The sequence below is a fragment of the Colletes latitarsis genome, chromosome 13, assembly GCF_051014445.1.
Source record: "Colletes latitarsis isolate SP2378_abdomen chromosome 13, iyColLati1, whole genome shotgun sequence".
Taxonomy (NCBI): domain Eukaryota; kingdom Metazoa; phylum Arthropoda; class Insecta; order Hymenoptera; family Colletidae; genus Colletes; species Colletes latitarsis.
The window spans coordinates 12,341,067-12,359,837 of record NC_135146.1 but is presented as its reverse complement, the minus strand read 5'-3'; the positions used below and the strand labels follow the sequence as shown (position 1 = coordinate 12,359,837).

The 18,771-nt window shown below is 37.3% G+C and overlaps 1 protein-coding gene across 14 annotated transcripts in view; it reads left to right on the top strand.

Annotated features, from left to right (window-relative positions):
* Positions 1–18,771, top strand: part of Heph (polypyrimidine tract-binding protein 1 heph) — a 710,257-nt gene that overhangs the window by 247,903 nt on the left and 443,583 nt on the right. For 2 of the 14 annotated variants that reach the window (XM_076780650.1, XM_076780647.1), the window contains exon 1: positions 16,766–16,885. The exons of the other annotated variants lie outside the window; for them this stretch is intronic. In XM_076780650.1, coding sequence (XP_076636765.1) covers positions 16,883–16,885 — 3 coding nt within the window. In that variant the 5' untranslated portion in view covers positions 16,766–16,882. Of the gene's footprint in view, positions 1–16,765; positions 16,886–18,771 lie in introns of those variants that run through there. 14 annotated transcript variants of the gene reach the window in all.

The window sequence follows — 18,771 nt, the reverse complement described above, 5'->3', positions numbered from 1 at the left end:
GGCCTTTTTTTATATATATTTGTCACTCTTTCAATAACATTTCCAAATTTTTCCAACGAGAAATAATCAAAATTAGTGAAAATATGGAGCCTCGTACGATTTTTATGTATCCTTTATTTTGTTTTTTTTTTTTGCATTTTTTTTATAAAGAAACTATGCGACTTCTTGCTTGGCCATTTTTTATATATATTTGTCACTCTTTCAATGATATTTATAAATTTTTACAACAAAAAATAGTCAAAATTAGTGATGATATAGAGCCTCGTATGCTTTTTACATAAGTTTTATTTTGTTTTTTTTTGTCATTTTTTTATAAAGATACTATACAACTTCTTGCTTGGCCTTTTTTTTATATATATTCGTCACTCTTTCAATAACATTTCCAAATTTTTACAACAAGAAATAATCAAAATTAGTGATAATATGAAGCTTCAAAGGTTGTAACTTTCGAAGTTACAAAGGTACAGAAGTTGCATAGACCACCCTGTATATATACATACCCGTCACAGACATTGCCCCACATAATTCCAATCTTCAAGCTTATTTCCCATCGACAACTAAAACGAATTTTCCGATTGGGGGAAAAAATTTCATACAAAACGTGTATCGTTTTTTACTATCGAATTCCACCCTTTTCTTGCGTTTTATCTTGGTGGACTTGACATCAACCATCCTTCGTAATTCAGCGCACGGAACAATCGACAGTTGGATTGTAAATGGATTTACTGGCACGTATGTACGGATGACCGCAATAATGATTCGTTCAAACAGAATTATGCACGGCCGATGCCGCGATAACGACGCCGCTAAACGCGGACAAATCGTTGTTACACAATTCCGCGTCGATGACTGGCATTCACGAAATCGACGGTGGACAAAATCGATGATGACGCTGGATATTGACTGTTGCGTTCTTACCTGTCTTTCGTTAACGCTAGAACTACCAAAACAGTCCAATACTCATTCGTAACTTCTACTAAAATTTGTCAAAAATTCACTCGGTGGAATTGCTGAAAATTTCGTACAAATAAATACCCTATAATTGGGGGTAGTTCTACTGTTAGAAGCCCCAAATTATTATTTCTGGCGAGTAAACGATTTACTTGTACTTCGTACGTAATTGAAAGTAAGTACCCAACAGTTCTCGCGAGCACACATTTCTTTACTCACCTTTCTATAGATAGAGTAATTGCAAATGTCTGTAAAAGCAACGATCGTCACAGATCATTGCAAACGTTCAGCTGCTGTAGCATGAAAATAGTAATTTTCTTTTTGTTTCGAAACGTTCCATCGAGCTCGTAGAGATTTTGTTAGTCACGAGGACAGCTATATTGTCACGCCATTTTGCCATAATGTTTCGTTACACGCATGTTCTCGTGTGTTGCCTTCCTTCCCTTGTCTTTTCGACATATTTCAAAGAGGTCACTGTACTATATTCTCTCGATGTTTCTGTTTGTTATGGCTTCTCCGAGTAGCTCTCGAAAAAGTTGCATTTCCTATTTATCTAATAGCTTAAGATCACCACACTGGCCTAAACGTGATTTAGGTAAGTTAACATTCTGTAATTTGGCTCAGTATACTACGAGAAACCACCAGAAGAGGATAGGAAAGGGAACTGGCTTTGGAACTATAGTCAACACTGGACTGTTTCGGTACACTTAGGTTTCTGCATGAGGTAATTAAAAATTGAACGAACTGTATCTTCTGCTTGGTAAACATTGGGTTAGTCTACGAGCAATGTATAATTTTCAGCGAGTAGTCTTTTAAGTTAAACTTTGCAAATGGGGGACACTTTGGACATTCCAGCACCTGTGCACTGTTCTATTTCGTTAAAGTTTAGTGTTAAAACACTAGGAAACACTATTGCATCGTAGTTATAACGAGTGAAAATCATTCAGAGATATTTTGAACCGGTTTGAAACGGTTTGAAACGGTTTGAAACGGTGCAAATTTGAAGTTGGCCACCATCGTCGCTTCAAATAGCGTTGAATGTTCTGTATTAACAATGATTTGACTTCTGAATTATGGGAAATTACCATTCATGCAGTTTGAACCGGTTTGAAATGGTACAAATTTAAAATTGGCGGCCACCGTCGCTCCAAATATCATTGAATGTTCTATATTAACAATGATGTGACTTCTGAATTATGGGAAATTACCATTCATGCAGTTTGAACCGATTTGGACAGGTTTGGACCGGTTTAAAACGGTTTGAAACGGTACAAATTTGAAGTTGGCGGCCACCGTCGCTTCAAATAGCGTTCAATTTTCTATATTAACAATGATGTAGCTTCTCAGATATGAGAAATTACCATTCAGGGAGTTTGAAGCGGTTTGAACCGGTTTGGGCCGGTTTGAATCGGTTTAAAACGGTTTGAAACGGTACAAATTTGAAGTTGGCGATCACCGTCGCTTCAAATAGCGTTGAATGTTCTATATTAACAATGATGTGACTTTTGAATTATGGGAAATTACCATACATGCAGTTTGAACCGGTTTGGACCGATTTGGACCGGTTTAAAACGGTTTGAAACGGTACAGATTTGAAGTTGGCCACCATTGTCGCTTCAAATAGCGTTGAATGTTCTATATTAACAATGATTTGACTTTCTGAATTATGGGAAATTACCATTCATGCAGTTTGAACCGGTTTGAAATGGTACAAATTTAAAATTGGCGGCCACCGTCGCTTCAAATATCATTGAATGTTCTATATTAACAATGATGTGACTTCTGAATTATGGGAAATTACCATTCATGCAGTTTGAACCGATTTGGACCGGTTTGGACCGGTTTAAAACGGTTTGAAACGGTACAAATTTGAAGTTGGCGGCCACCGTCGCTTCAAATAGCGTTGAATGTTCTATATTAACAATGATGTAGCTTCTCAGATATGAGAAATTACCATTCATGGAGTTTGAAGCGGTTTGGACCGGCTGGAACTGGTTTAAAACGGTTTGAAACGGTACAAATTTGAAGTTGGCGATCACCGTCGCTTTAAATATTGTTAGATGTTCTATATTAACAATGATATGATTTCTCAAATATGGGAAATCACCATTCATGTAGTTTGAAGCGGTTTGATCTGGTTTGAACCGGTTTGAAATGGTACAGATTTAAAGTTGACGACCACCGCCGCTTCAAATATCGTTGAATCTTCTATATTAACAATGATGTGACTTCTGAATTATGGGAAATTACCATCCATGCAGTTTGAACCGGTTTGAACCGGTCTGAAACGGTTTGAAACGGTACAAATTTAACCACCGTCGCTTCCTATATTGTTAAATGTTCTATATTAACAATGATGTGACTTCTGAATCATGGAAAATCACCATCCATGCAGTTTGAACCTGTTTGAACCGGTTTGAACCGGTCTGAAACGGTTTGAAACGGTACAAATTTAACCACCGTCGCTTCCTATATTGTTAAATGTTCTATATTAACAATGATGTGACTTCTGAATCATGGAAAATCACCATCCATGCAGTTTGAACCTGTTTGAACCGGTTTGAACCGGTCTGAAACGGTTTGAAACGGTACAAATTTAACCACCGTCGCTTCCTATATTGTTAAATGTTCTATATTAACAATGATGTGACTTCTGAATCATGGAAAATCACCATCCATGCAGTTTGAACCGATTTGAACCTGTTTGAACCTGTTTGAAACTGTACAAATTTAAAATTGGCAACCCCCATCACTTCAAATATCGTCGAATGTTCAATATAACCATTTATGCAGTCGTAGAGTACATCGTTTAAGAAATATAGTTTAATAACTATCATTATTCAGGAATTTAATCCTATATTAATCACTGTACGAATACTTTTTACACTCCCTGTAGTTGGCAAGTCGCGTTCGCGGCTGCCAAAGAGCCCGTTAACCGAAAATCCCCCGGCTGCGCCGCGACGAATTAGCCGTTACACAAACTACAGAGGAACGGATACACAGGGGCGAAGTAAGTTAAGTAGGATTCCCAGGGACGTTTCGATCTCGCGATTTCGTAGATCCCCTTTAGCCGCGGCTGGTTCGCCCGGCGCCTGCAGCCTCGAAGTTAATCCTTAACGTATGTCGCGATTTCGCGATCTGCATACTGCTTACCCAGCAGTAATTTCACCGGGACTTAGAGTCGATTCTCAGGATCGCGGGGGCGCGAGCTGAGGGGGGAGTGATGCCACAGTTCCCCCCCTCGCACCGAAATGTTTTGCCCCGACGTATTAAGTCGTCGCCACGGCGGGATTAATGATCGCGTCGACGCCTCGCGATTTCGTTTCGCTCGTGAAACACGCGTTATTAGCGTCTTATTAAACACTTTTGATAGCGACAAAGCGAGAGGGGATAAACAATAGTGTTGTTGGATAAATTTTGTATTTGATTCCCCATTTCTTTTGAGGCTTTTTTGTTTTGTTTGGTATTTTTTTTATGGGGAAACTATGAGAGCTCTTGGGTGGCCTTTTTTTATGTATATTTGCCACTCTTTCGGGAATGTTTATGAATTTTTTAAAGGAGGAATACTCAAAATTGGTGGCAGTAAAGGGCCTAGTAAGCTTTTCGTATACGCTTTTTGTTTTGTTTTTTTTTGGCATTTTTTTGTGAGGAAACTATGAGAGCTCTTGGGTGGCCTTTTTTTATGTATACTTGCCACTCTTTCGGGAATGTTTATGAATTTTTTAAAGGAGGAATACTCAAAATTGGTGGCAGTACAGAGTTTAGTAAGCTTTTCGTATACGCGTTTTGTTTTGTTTTTCTTTGGCATTTTTTTGTGAGGAAACTATGAGAGCTCTTGGGTGGCCTTTTTTATGTATATTTGGCACTCTTTCGGGAATGTTTATGAATTTTTTAAAGGAGGAATACTCAAAATAGGTGGCTGTACAGTGTTTAGTAAGCTTTTTATATAGGCTGTTTGTTTTGTTTTCTTTGGTATTTTTTTTATGGGGAAACTATGAGAGTTCTTGGTTGGCCTTTTTTTATATCTATTTGGCACTCTTTCAGTAATGTTTACAAATTTTTACAATGAGAAATAATCAAAATTAGTGATACTATAGAGCCTTCTACGATTTTCACGTATGTTTTATTCTGTTTTTTTTTGGAATTTTTTTATAATGGTACTATACTACTTCTTGCTTGGCTTTTTTTTTATATATATTTGTCCCCCTTTTAGTAACATTTACAAATTTTTACAACGAGAAATAGTCAAAAGTAGTGGTTGTACAGAATTTCGTATGATTTTTACATAAGTTTTATTTTGTTCTTTTTTTGGCATTTTTTTATAAAGAAACTATGCGACTTCTTGCTTGGCCTTTTTTTATATATATTCGTCACTCTTTCAATGACATTTACAAATTTTTACAACGAGAAATAATCAAAATTAGTGATAATATAGAACCTAGGATGATTTTCACTTATGTTTTATTCTGTTTTCTTTGGTATTTTTTTATGAACAAACTATGCGACTTCTTGCTCGATCTTTTTTTATATATATTCGTTCCTCTTTCAATGACATTTTCAAATTTTTACAACGAGAAATAATCAAAATTAGTATGAAGAATTCACTTTTTTCTAAAGAAACTGTGCAACTTCTTACAACGAGAAATAGCCAAAATTAGTTTGTAGAATTTATTTTTTTATGAGCAAACTATGCGACTTCTTGCTTGGTCTTTTTTTATATATATTCGTCCCTCTTTCAATGACATTTACAAATTTTTCCAACGAAAAATAATCAAAATTAGTGATAATATAGAGCCTCGTACGATTTTCATGTATATTTTATTCTATTTTCTTTGGTATTTTTTTATGAAGAAATTATGCGACTTCTTGCTTAGCTTTTTTTTGTATATATTCGTCACTCATTCAATAACATTTACAAATTTTTACAATGAGAAATAATCAAAATTGGTAATAATATAGAGCCTCTTACGATTTTCACCTATATTTTATTCTATTTTCTGTGATATTTTTTTATAAACAAACTATGCGACTTCTTGCTTCGCCTTTTTTTCTATATATTCGTCACTCTTTCAATATCATTTACAAATTTTTCCAACGAAAAATAATCAAAATTAATGCCCCTGAAAAAATATTACCTCAAAACTATTCTCAATTTCCACCATTCCATCCCTTCCATATATTTACAACAAAACCCCAAAAAATATTGACTCCATATTTTTCTAAGACCCCCCAAGAAAATGCCAAAGAAAACAAAAAAATATTTTCTGTCCCATTTACAATATAAGGCTAAATTTATAAAATAAATCTTTTTCGGTAAGATGTTCCCCTAGAAATTTCGTCGAATATTAAAACGAACTAACGTGAAATTTCATAATGGAATTATACAAAGCTTCGAGTTTCATCCGGAAGGTAAATGGAACCCTGGGTGTACAAGGAGAGTCCTCTTCAAAAATTCAGACCCTTTCGGTGTTAACGTTGTAGAAAGCTTGGGACAGTAAAAAATAACACCCAAGGTGAGGGTGGTGTATCCTCGTGTCTGCTATTTCGTTGTAATTAGAAGCTGGTGTAATCCCGAAGAGCCGCGACGCTAGTAATTATTTCATTTCCCACTTCATGATTTTACAGTAATTAACGAACCCACTTCGCCAGCCGTGAATTACTGCGTCAAACGTCAAGTCGGTTCGAGAGACTTTGCCACTCATTCTTCCACCCTTTTCTCGTTTTTAACCTCGCTGATGGTCGCGTTTAATCATCGATATTTAACGTTAATGCTTGCAATACCCCTTCGTCTTCACTTTGGATTCAATCGAAATCGTTTCAAAAATTTTATTACAAAATTAATCTAATACTTTACTCAGATTCTTATTATTTAATATATCATTGTGTTGGTCGAAATATTCACTAAAAATTTCTCAATGGAATCAATTCTAAATTCAGAGTATCAATTAATAAAACAAAAATCGAACAAACAGGGCCTAATCTTTGTGTCATGAATAATAAATCTATATTTTTTAATAAAAAAATACTTCAGACTTCGAAGCGTTCGAGACTCGTTAAATGTTTCAAGATCGTTCGAGATGTCGTTTAAATTCGAATAATTTTCACAGAGATTCAAGTACCCTCAGTTTTGGGGACTTTCGAAAACGTAAAAGTTCATTTAAAACAACCAATTGACGTAAAAGTTTCTCAGGAATTGTTTGTGAGTTATTCGAAGAAAAGTTACTTTGGAAAACTGGCAACGAAACAATTTGCCACGTGGAAAGAATTGTTTAAAAAGATGGTCGTGTTGTTGTTGGGCTCTCTGGGCAATCAGGTTACAGCTGTCGAGGCTGGCCAAGCGTCCGTGAATTCGTCGAGAGTGACTCGGTTCATTATGCAATCGATCCTGATCGACGTCCGTCGTTTCTGAACAATCAGCCCCCGAAGAACCCATCGAAGGTCCTCGTGGCGAGTTTCCTGTCGTTTTTGCTCCTGCGTCGAGGACCACGATGTGATTACGCCCGAGTCCTCGACTCTTCGCCTCTCTTGTTTCACCCTCGTACACGCGTCGTAGCCCCCGAAAGCTGTAATTTCAGCACCGAGCAAACACTTTTTCTTCGGTTATTTTCGGTCACTTTTGTCAATCTTTTGCTAAACACTCGATTGATCGCGTGATCCAGCGATTATTTTAATTGTTGAGCCTGTGGTTGCTCATCGACGAGTGTATGCACGGAGTGAGTTTTGTAGTAGGTTGATAAAGTTGATAGTTTGCTCGAGAAAATGTTAAATGTGAAAATTTGTTTGAGAGTGTAAAATTGAAATGTAAAAATTGTATTTTATCTTTGATAAATGGGGAATCTTTATTGATTAATTTAATAGTAGCAGTTTTAGATCGATGTTGATACGATGTTGAAAGTTTTAGATTGTTTAAAAAAATGTTAAACGAGATCATATAGTGAAGAAAATTTTTTTGATAGTGTCAAATTGAAATATAAAATTAGTATTCTACGTCTGATAAATAGGGAATGTCTTCAAATTAATTGAATAGTAGCAATTCTAGCTCAATGTTGAAACTCTCAAAATACAAAATATTAAAAAATAGGCCCTATAGTGAAGAAAAAATTGTTTGAAAGTGTAAAATTCGTATCCCAAGCTCGATAAATATGGAAAATTTATAAAATAATCAAATAGTAGCAGTTTTAGATCGATGTTGATACGATGTTGAAACTTTTAGATTGTTTAAAAAAATGTTAAACGAGATCATATAGTGAAGGAAAAATTTTTTGAGAGTGTCAAATTGGAATATAAAATTAATACTGTACGTCTGGTAAATGACAAATGTCTCTTAATTTATCGAATAATAGCAATTCTAGCTCAATGTTGAAACTCTCAAAATACAAAATAATAAAATAGGTCCCATGGCGAAGAAAAAATTGTTTAATAGTGTAAAATTCGTATCCTAAGGTCGATAAATATGGAAAATCTATAAAATAATCAAATAGTAGCAGTTTTAGATCGATGTTGATACGATGTTGAAACTTTTAGACTGCTTAAAAAAATATTAAACGAGATCACATAGTGAAGAAAAAATTTTTTGGTAGTATCAAATTGTAATATTAAATTAATACTCGTAAATAACGTAAATAACGAATGTTTCTAAATTAATCGAATAATAGCAATTGTAGCTCAATGTTGAAACTTTCAGTTTGCTTAACAAATAATTAAACTAGGTTCCCAGTGACGAAAAAATTGTTTGAAAGTGTAAAATTCGTATCCTAAGCTCGATAAATATGGAAAAACCATAAAATAATCAAATAGTATCAATTTTAGCTCGATGTTGAAACGATGTTGAAACTCTTTGCTTAACAAAATATTAAACTAGATCACATAGTGAAGGAAAAATTTGTTGATAGTATCAAATTGAAATATAAAATTAATATTCTACGTCTGATAAATAAGGAGTGTCTCCAAATTAATCGAATAATAACAATTCTAGCTCAATGTTGAAACTCTCAAAATACAAAATATTAAAGTAGGCCCTATAGTGAAGAAAAAATTGTTTGAAAGTGTAAAATTCGTATCCTAAGCTCGATAAATATGGAAAATCTATAAAATAATCAAATAATATCAATTTCAGCTCGATGTTGATGCGATGTTGAAACCCTTTGCTCAACAAAATATTAAAATAGGTCCCATAGTGAAGAAAAAATTGTTTGAAAGTGTAAAATTCGTATCCTAAGCTCGATAAATATGGAAAATCTATAAAATTATCAAATAATATCAATTTCAGCTCGATGTTGATACGATGTTGAAACCCTTTGCTCAACAAAATATTAAAATAGGTCCCATAGTGAAGAAAAAATTGTTTGAAAGTGTAAAATTCGTAACCTAAGCTCGATAAATATGGAAAATCTATAAAATAATCAAATAATATCAATTTCAGCTCGATGTTGATACGATGTTGAAACACTTTGCTCAACAAAATATTAAACTAGATCACATAGTGAAGGAAAAATTTGTTGATAGCATCAAATTGAAATATAAAATTGATACTCTACGAAAAAGTCTATAAAATAACGAAATAGTATCAATTCTAGCTCAATGTTGAAACTCGTAGTCTGCTTTACGAAATATTAAATCTTAAACAAGGTTATATGGCGAAGAAAAAATTTTTCGACAGTGTCAAATTGAAATATAAAAATCGTATTCAATCCCTAATAAATAACAAACATTTACAAATTAATTTAACAGTCTCAATTTCAGCTCGATGTTGATACGATGTTGAAACTCTTACTCTTCTCAACAAAATATTAAACGAGATCACATAGTGAAGGAAAAATTTGATAATAGAATCAAATTGTAATATAAAATTAATACTTTACCAAAAAGTCTATAAAATAACCAAAAACTAGCAATTCTAGCTCAATGTTGAAACTCGTAGTTTGCTTCACGAAATATTAAATCTTAAACAAGGTCACATAATGAAGAAAAAATTCTGTGATAGTGTCAAATTGAAGTATAAAAATCGTATTCAACCCATAATAAATAACAAACATTTACAAATTAATTTAACAGTATCAATTTCAGCTCGATGTTGATACGATGTTGATACGATGTTGATATGATGTTGAAACTCTTACTCTTCTCAACAAAATATTAAACTAGATCACATCGTAAAGAAAAAATTTTGTTGATAGTGTTAAATTGAAATATAAAAATAGTATTCAACCCCTAATAAATAACAAACATTTATAAATTAATTTAACAGTATCAATTTCAGCTCAATATTAATACGATGTTGAAATTCTTACTCTTCTCAACAAAATATTAAACTAAATCACATCATAAAGAAAAAATGTTGTTGATAGTGTTAAATTGAAATATAAAAATCGTATTCAACCCCTAACAAATAACAAACATTTACAAATTAATTTAACAGTATCAATTTCAGCTCAATATTAATACGATGTTGAAACTCTTACTCTTCTCAACAAAATATTAAATCAGAGGCCATACGTTGAAGAAAAATATTTTGCTAGTATAAAATTCAAACATAAAATTGCAATATAAAATTATAAAAATGTGAAATACAGAAAGGTTTCTCGAATCGGTTGGTGACAGAAAGATTAATATTTAATGGAAAGAATTTTAATCCCGAGACTAGTGTGTCCTGGCCCCAGCAACCGGTAGAAATTTCAAATTTATAACGTCCCCGCGAAATTCCAGAATCACTTCCTCGAAGCGTTGAATCCGTAACTTCGTTAGCCAAGCCTCCAGGAGGGCCGATCGAGTTAAAATTCAAGCAGCCTCCGCGCGATAGGGAACCGGTTGTTAGAATTCTGTTAACTTTCCTGCGTAAGTGGAGCAAAGGGGCGGCGAACGAGTTTAAGTGTTTCGGGAAGGGAGGACGAAAACTTGGGAACAAGGGGGTTGATAGAGCGAAAATGAGGGAAACACGGTAAAAGTGTTCAGGATATCGGGGATGGAGCGATACTTGCTGAAGAGAGCCCCCGAAGAGTCGTGATGGATCGCTAGAGTAACGTTAGAATCTAAGAAAATCTCCAAAAGTTCAAAAATAAATTTAGCTTTGCAGATTAGATTCAATGTTTGAAAGAAAAAGATGAAAAGCTAATTTATGGCTTATGAGAAACTTCAAACAATTTTTAAATAAAGTTTCTTTTATTTGAAATGGTGTTTCCAAGGCTTCTACGTATAATAAGTTAATAATTAACGTGTGATTCGACTGTTTAATTTGACTGGATTTCTAGTAGACTTCGATAAGACTACTTTAGGAAATCTTGAAGTGTTATTATAATTCGTGGAGATTAAGAACCGTGAGGAGCTTTTTTCTCACTAAACTGTGCCCGTAAGCCTTGAGAAGATTAAGAATCTTCTTTTAAACTACGCTGTGAGATTAAAAAGGTTACTGACTACTGACAGAAGTTCGGTTAGTGACACGCAACCCTTCACGTCGCATTTGATTAGTGCTACCCCATATCATGAGTTAACTTTTCATTAAGAAATTCAAGTAATTTCCGTAAATAAATCCATTTATTTGGAAGCAAAATTTCAATAAACTGTGTTCAGTAACGCGTATTGAAAATACTAAAACTTTAGATTCGTGCAGTTTTGAGATCGTTAGTGCTTTATTCAAAATTGAGCCACCGTTAGAAGCGGTAAACCTTCCTCTTTAAAAATGGCTTTTGGTTTTTCTCGATCAGACTTCCCGTTTTCGAGATATCGTAATTTAAATGAAAGCGTAATTTTAGAAAAATTCTCTTAAGGCGCTGATGCGTATTGAAATTACTAAAATTTTAATTACGCACAGTTCGAAAACTACTCATGCTTCATTAAAAATTGAACCACCGTTAGAAGCGGTAAACCTTCCTCTTTGAAATGGCTTTTCGTTTTTGTCGATCGGACCATCCGTTTTCGAGATATCGTAATTTAAATGAAAGCGTAATTTTAGAAAAATTCTCTTATGGCGCTGACGCGTATTGAAATTACTAAAATTTTAATTACGCACAGTTGCAAAACTACTCATGCTTCATTAAAAATTGAACCACCGTTAGAAGCGGGAAACCTTCCCCTTTGAAATGGCTTTTCGTTTTTGTCGATCGGACCATCCGTTTTCGAGATATCGTAATTTATGTGAAAGCGTAATTTTAGAAAAATTCTCTTAAGGCACTGATGCGTATTGAAATTACTAAAATTTTAATTACGCACAGTTCGAAAACTACTCATGCTTTATTAAAAATTAAACCACTGTTAGAAGCGGGAAACCTTCCCCTTTGAAATGGTTTTTGGTTTTTGTCGATCGGACCACTCGTTTTCAAGATATCGTAATATAAATGAAAGCGTAATTTTAGAAAAATTCTCTTACGGCGCTGACGCGTATTGAAGTTACTAAAATTTTAATTACGCACAGTTGCAAAACTACTCATGCTTCATTAAAAATTGAACCACCGTTAGAAGCGGGGAACCTTCCTCTTTGAAATGGCTTTTGGTTTTTGTCGATCGGACCATCCGTTTTCGAGATATCGTAATTTATGTGAAAGCGTAATTTTAGAAAAATTCTCTTATGGCGTTTCCCGTGTTACGGCAGACTAACGCGTATTGAAATTACTAAAAACTTTAATTACGCACAGTTGCAAAACTACTCATGCTTCATTAAAAATTGAACCACCGTTAGAAGCGGTAAACCTTCCCCTTTGAAATGGCTTTTCGTTTTTGTCGATCGGACCATCCGTTTTCGAGATATCGTAATTTATGTGAAAGCGTAATTTTAGAAAAATTCTCTTAAGGCACTGATGCGTATTGAAATTACTAAAAACTTTAATTACGCACAGTTCCTAAACTACTCGTGCTTCATTGAAAATTGAACCACCGTTAGAAGCGGTAAACCTTCCCCTTTGAAATGGCTTTTCGTTTTTGTCGATCGGACCATCCGTTTTCGAGATATCGTAATTTATGTGAAAGCGTAATTTTAGAAAAATTCTCTTATGGCGCTTCACGTGTTACGGCAGACTAACGCGTATTGAAATTACTAAAAACTTTAATTACGCACAGTTGCAAAACTACTCGTGCTTTATTAAAAATTAAACCACTGTTAGAAGCGGTAAACCTTCCCCTTTGAAATGGCTTTTCGTTTTTGTCGATCGGACCACCCGTTTTCGAGATATCGTAATTTATGTAAAAGGTAATTTTTTTAATTCGACTATCTCCGTCTTCGTCTAACGCGTCGGACCTCCTTCTCTCTCCACGCGCGTGAGACGTGACTGAATGACGTCACGTTTACTACTTACTACGATCACGTGAGGTCAACGACCTTGACTAGGCCGTAGTAAAAACGTAAACAAACGCTTCGGACCCTCGTATCTCCGAAACTAGCCACCGCATCGACTTGAAACTAAAATCCTCATATCTCTGGAACTAATCACGCTATCCACTCGTACGAACGCTCATTTTAAAGGGCATTTCATCCCCTATCCAATGAATCTAACTACTCTTATAATTTATGCTGTTTTCTATGTTTTTTCCCTCCTCATTTTAACATTGTACTTAAAATTTCTGAGGCATTTACATCAATCTAGCAAAAAAATGTTTGGAACAAAAATTGACTAGTATTTTGAGAAGAACAGAGTGCAATAATAAAAATGTCGAAAATTATTTTATTCGATAAAAATCTCGGATAATCTTCAGTTTTTCAAATGGCATTATGGAATTTTGACTTACTAGGGTTACAGTCGACCAGAAAATTAATTCAATGGTTCGTTACACAATGATCTTTGAACGCATATACACACTATTAATACTCTCTTCGATCAACTATCATCTGTTTTATAACAGGAAACTCTCATCATCAAAATAGGACACCAGTAAATGATATTAATTTTCATACTTGGCGTTTAATCGAATACCCAACAATAGTCACTTGGCAGTATTTCAATTTTTCTGACAAGACAATTCTAATAGAAGTCAACGATGATGGCAGACATTGTTGGCCAATATTTCGTATCGTCACAATTGTTTGCTATAGCGAGGCAAAGGCTCCAGACTCGGGAACAGGGTTAGCAAAGACAAGGGGTCGCGTTACGCGGAAGACGGTGCAGCGGCGTTGCAGGGGGAGGCGGGTGATAGAGAGCGAGAGAGACGGAGCAGTGTCCCAGCGTCGGGCGGTGCAATCGCGCAGACTCGAGTCTCCTCGTGCGCGCTCGGGACCAGTCGGCGGCCCCTGGCTCGCGATTGGCGGTCGCCGCGTCGCCGGGGCAGCGTTTGAAAGCCGCGTATACGCCGCGAGAGAGCCGGGCTGCGGCGACGGTGGCGGCGGAGGCCTACGCGGGTGCCGCGAGAGAGACGCTCCTCAGTTGTGTCAAGCTAGGCGATCGAGTAGGACGCTCTTTAATCGTTCCCACCTCCGAGTTACTCTCTCACGTACACACACACACACACCGCCTCACACACACACACACACTTCCCCCCCACACGCACACATTCCCCTTCCCTCACACAGACACACACTCTCCGGTCCTCCGCTCCGCTGTCTCGTTCCACGTCCGTCCGTTCGTCGTCGTCGGTGCTCCGCAAAAGCAAGTCGCGACCGCTCTCTCTCTCCCCGCACACGCACCATACACGAACACACACACACACACACACGCGTACACGTATACAGACAGGCGATCTGTTTTCCCCTCTTTCGGCTTCTATATTTCGTTTCTCCCTCTCTGGTGGCCTCGTTGTTCTCCACCGATCGCGCTCTCGTAGTCCGACTCCGCCGCTCTGTTTACCTGCACCGTGTCCGCGGCCACGCGCGCGTCACAGCCGCCCCCCAGAGGAAGAGGATAGCCCCGGAAGAAACGCTCCAGAGGAACCCGCCACGTGTGACATCGTCGTGGACCGTCGTTCGCCGCCCCTTCTCGAGCCCTGATTCGGGACAAAGCACATGCACGCACTGGCTCTTCGATCACCACAGTCCTTGTCGTCCTCCTCCTCTCCGACCGTGTGTGTGTGTCTGTGTGTGTCGAACGCGAGTCTCTGTCCTCGCGAGCAGTGAGAGGAACCAGTCGAACTCTGGCAGCGGGTTCAAGGTCGTTCGTCGATAGACCGCCCCGAATAATCGAGGAAGAGAGGAAACTGGAGCAAGGATCTTAAAGCGGATCTCGCTGAGCGAAGAACGCGAGGCCCCGTAGTCGCGGGGGAAGAAAGAGAGATTTATATTTTTGTTTCGCGAGCGCGGCGGGCCGCGACACGTCCGGACGTTGGATGATCCATCGAGACTCGGGGGATCGAGGGACTACAGGCGATCTAAAGAAAAAAAAAAAAGGCTAAATAATTATAGAAACTTAAGGAAATTCGTTAGACGTAAACCGAGGTTCTCACCCCGTAAGTAATTAGGATAATTATACTTAGGTACGTAAGGAAGAAGATGGTCGCGAGTGAATCATGAGCGACTGATTCGAATTAAAGAGAATCGCGTCAAGACAATCAAGCACAGTAGCGAGTCGGGCATAATCGTGAAAAAGAGGGAAATTCAAGAAAAGGTTCTCCTCCTCCCCCTCCCGTTTTCCCTCCCTACTCGAAAGAAAGTCCCGGGGAAAAAAAAAAGTTTTTTTCGCGTCTTCATGTGATCTCCGCCAAGCTCTCTGTCTACATAGATTCTATATATGTATATATTTACATACGATATATTATATATATTTACACTTATATACATACGTTTATATGTATACACCCTTCGCACATATCCGCGTCGCGTTCGTGTGGAACAATTAGGCGAAGAAGGCCCCCAGTTTCAGGGATTCGTTTCGAGTCTCTTCTCTGTCAATCTTCGTGTGACAATCATTTTTCGAGCTCTCTTAGCGCGTTCTTGAGTCGCGTCACTTTTTCGCGCGTTCGACGAGCAAGGAGAAAGGGGGATTTTAGTAATATCACGGTAACCTACGTCGTTTCAATTAACGTACGAGCGAGCCTCCGTCGACGAGGACTCCGGCGGGTGTCTTCTTCTCTCTTCAACGCTCTTGACACACATTTGTACGTGTATTCTATATATACCCCCTCCCACACACCCCTGTTTTTACCTTTGCACGGTCGAGCCCCCTGCAACTCGCTCACTTCACTGACAATCAACACTTTGTACTCGTTTTTAGGGTTAACTCTATCACTGTTCGGCTTCGTCGGGATCTCTGCGACTTGCACTCTAAATAAAGTTTCCTTAGGCGACCGCCCCGTGTATCTACGTCGTGTACTCGATAGCTAAGTAAGGTTTAAAGAAAAATAAGATTTAAACAAAGATCCTCCCGCGTTTCGCCTTGCGTCCGGACGATCGCTGAAGGCCTCCTCGGTGTGTCGAGAACTCGGAGTAGAGAGGCTCGTGGGCCGAGCGTTCGATCCTCTGGAGCATCTGTGATCGGGAAGAGAGAAATCAGGCAAACTGTGGTGGCCATCGTGCGAGTTGAGCCGACCGAGCAAGACGGAATCACGCTACCAGGCGTGTTTGGAGCGTGCCTGGAACGCACAGGAGCGCGCCAGGTTCTTCTGGAGCCTCCACTCGCTGTCGGGGAACCGTGGTTTCTTTCTGCAACCGGGCAAGTCTTGGCTCGCGGATACGATCGGCGCCGAAGAGGCACGTTCCTCCATCACCACGTATTTTCATTCGTACCCGTTCATCCCGGGTGGTGCGGTGTCCCTGCCTCCGCCCCTGCTGAACAGCATAAACAACTCGGCGGCAGCAGCGATCACCCCCGGCCTGGTAGGACATCTCTTCGGCGGCCAGCAAGCCTGCAATCTAGCCTGCAGCTGCACCTGCACGAACATCGCCAACTGCAACCCGCACCACCACCAGCACCATCACCATCAGCAGCAGCAGCATCATCATCAGCAGCAGCATCAGCATCATCGGCCCGTCGGTGGTTCGACTGTGCTACTGCAACCGGTCGAACACATCAAAGACACCATGGTGAGTCTCCAGAGTCTTTGATGATCATCTAACGTACTTTGTCAGGCTCGATGCTACGATGGGAATTTTTATATATCATGTAATACCCAGTTTTTGGGGAATTTTCGTAATGATAGGAAGTTTTCGGGGAATTTTCGTAATGATACGAAGTTTTGGGGGAATTTTTGTGATTATACGAAGTTTTGGGGGAATTTTCGTAATGATAGGAAGTTTTCGGGGAATTTTCGTAATGATACGAAGTTTTTGGGGGAATTTTCGTAATAATACGAAGTTTTCGGGGGAATTTTCGTAATGATACGAAGTTTTTGGGGGAATTGTCGTAATGATACGAAGTTTTTGGGGAATTTTCGTAATGATACGAAGTTTTCGGGGAATTTTTGTGATTATACGAAGTTTTGGGGGGAATTTTCGTAATGATACAAAGTTTTTGGGGGATTCTCGTGATGATACGATTTTTTTGCGGAATTTTCGTAATGATACGAAGTTTTTGGGGGAATTTTCGTAATGATACGAAGTTTTGGGGGAATTTTCGTAATAATACGAAGTTTTCGGGGGATTCTCGTGATGATACGATTTTTTTGGGGAATTTTCGTAATGATACGAAGTTTTTGGGGGAATTTTCGTAATGATAGGAAGTTTTTGGGGGAATTTTCGTAATGATACGAAGTTTTTGGGGAATCTTCGTAATGATACGAAGTTTTCGGGGGAATTCTCGTAATGATACGAAGTTTTTGGGGAATTTTCGTAATGATAAGAAGTTTTTGGGGAATTTTTGTAATAATACAAAATTTTTTATTATTGTCACTTGGCAGATGAAAATTGATGAGAGTATTAGTTAATTATGGGGGAATTTTCGTAATAATACGAAGTTTTTGGGGGAATTTTCGTAGTAATACGAAATTTTTGGGAAATTTTCATAGTGATACGAAATTTTGGGGGAATTCTTGTAATAATACAAAATTTTCGATTATTTTCACTTGACAGATGAAAATTGATGAGAGTATTAGTTAATTATGGGGGAATTTTCGTAATAATACGAAGTTTTTGGGGGAATTTTCGTAGTAATATGAAATTTTTGGGAAATTTCCATAGTGATACGAAATTTTGGGGGAATTCTTGTAATAATACAAAATTTTCGATTATTTTCAATTGACAGATGAAAATTGATGAGAATATTAGTTAATTATGGGGGAATTTTCGTAGTAATACGAAATTCTTGATTATTTTCACTTGACAGATGAAAATTGATGAGTGTATTAGTTAATTATGGGGGAATTTTCATAATAATACGAAGTTTTTGGGAGAATTTTCATGATAATACGAAATTTTCGAGGAATTTTTATAATAATATGAAATTTTTGATTATTTTCAATTGACAGATGAAAATTGATAAGAATATTAGTTGATTATGGGGGAATTTTCGTAATGTTACGAAGTTTTCGAGGAATTTTCATAATAATACGAAATGTTGTGGGGATTTTCGTAATAATACGAAATTTTTGGGGAATTTTCGTAATAATACGAGATTTTTGATTATTTTCAATTGACAGATGAAAATTGATGAGAATATTAGTTTACGATCAAGAAAAATTATTATTAAATAGCATATTAGATAAAAAAAATTGTATTATGGGGAGATCCAGAGTGGTTTTTTTTGGAGTTAGGGAGTTTTCTTTCTGAGGGCTGCTTTTGAGTCTTTTTGAACGTCGTGTATATGGGATTTGATCGTGTGAGGTTGGAGAAATTAATTTTAACAAGATTACGAGAGTAACTACTAAAATAAATGTTAGATTATGTAGCTCACAATAGCCTAAACTATGAGAAAATTCGTGCCCATATGTGACGTGTCAGTCAACGCGTTAATTACTAAATAGAATCTGTTTGAG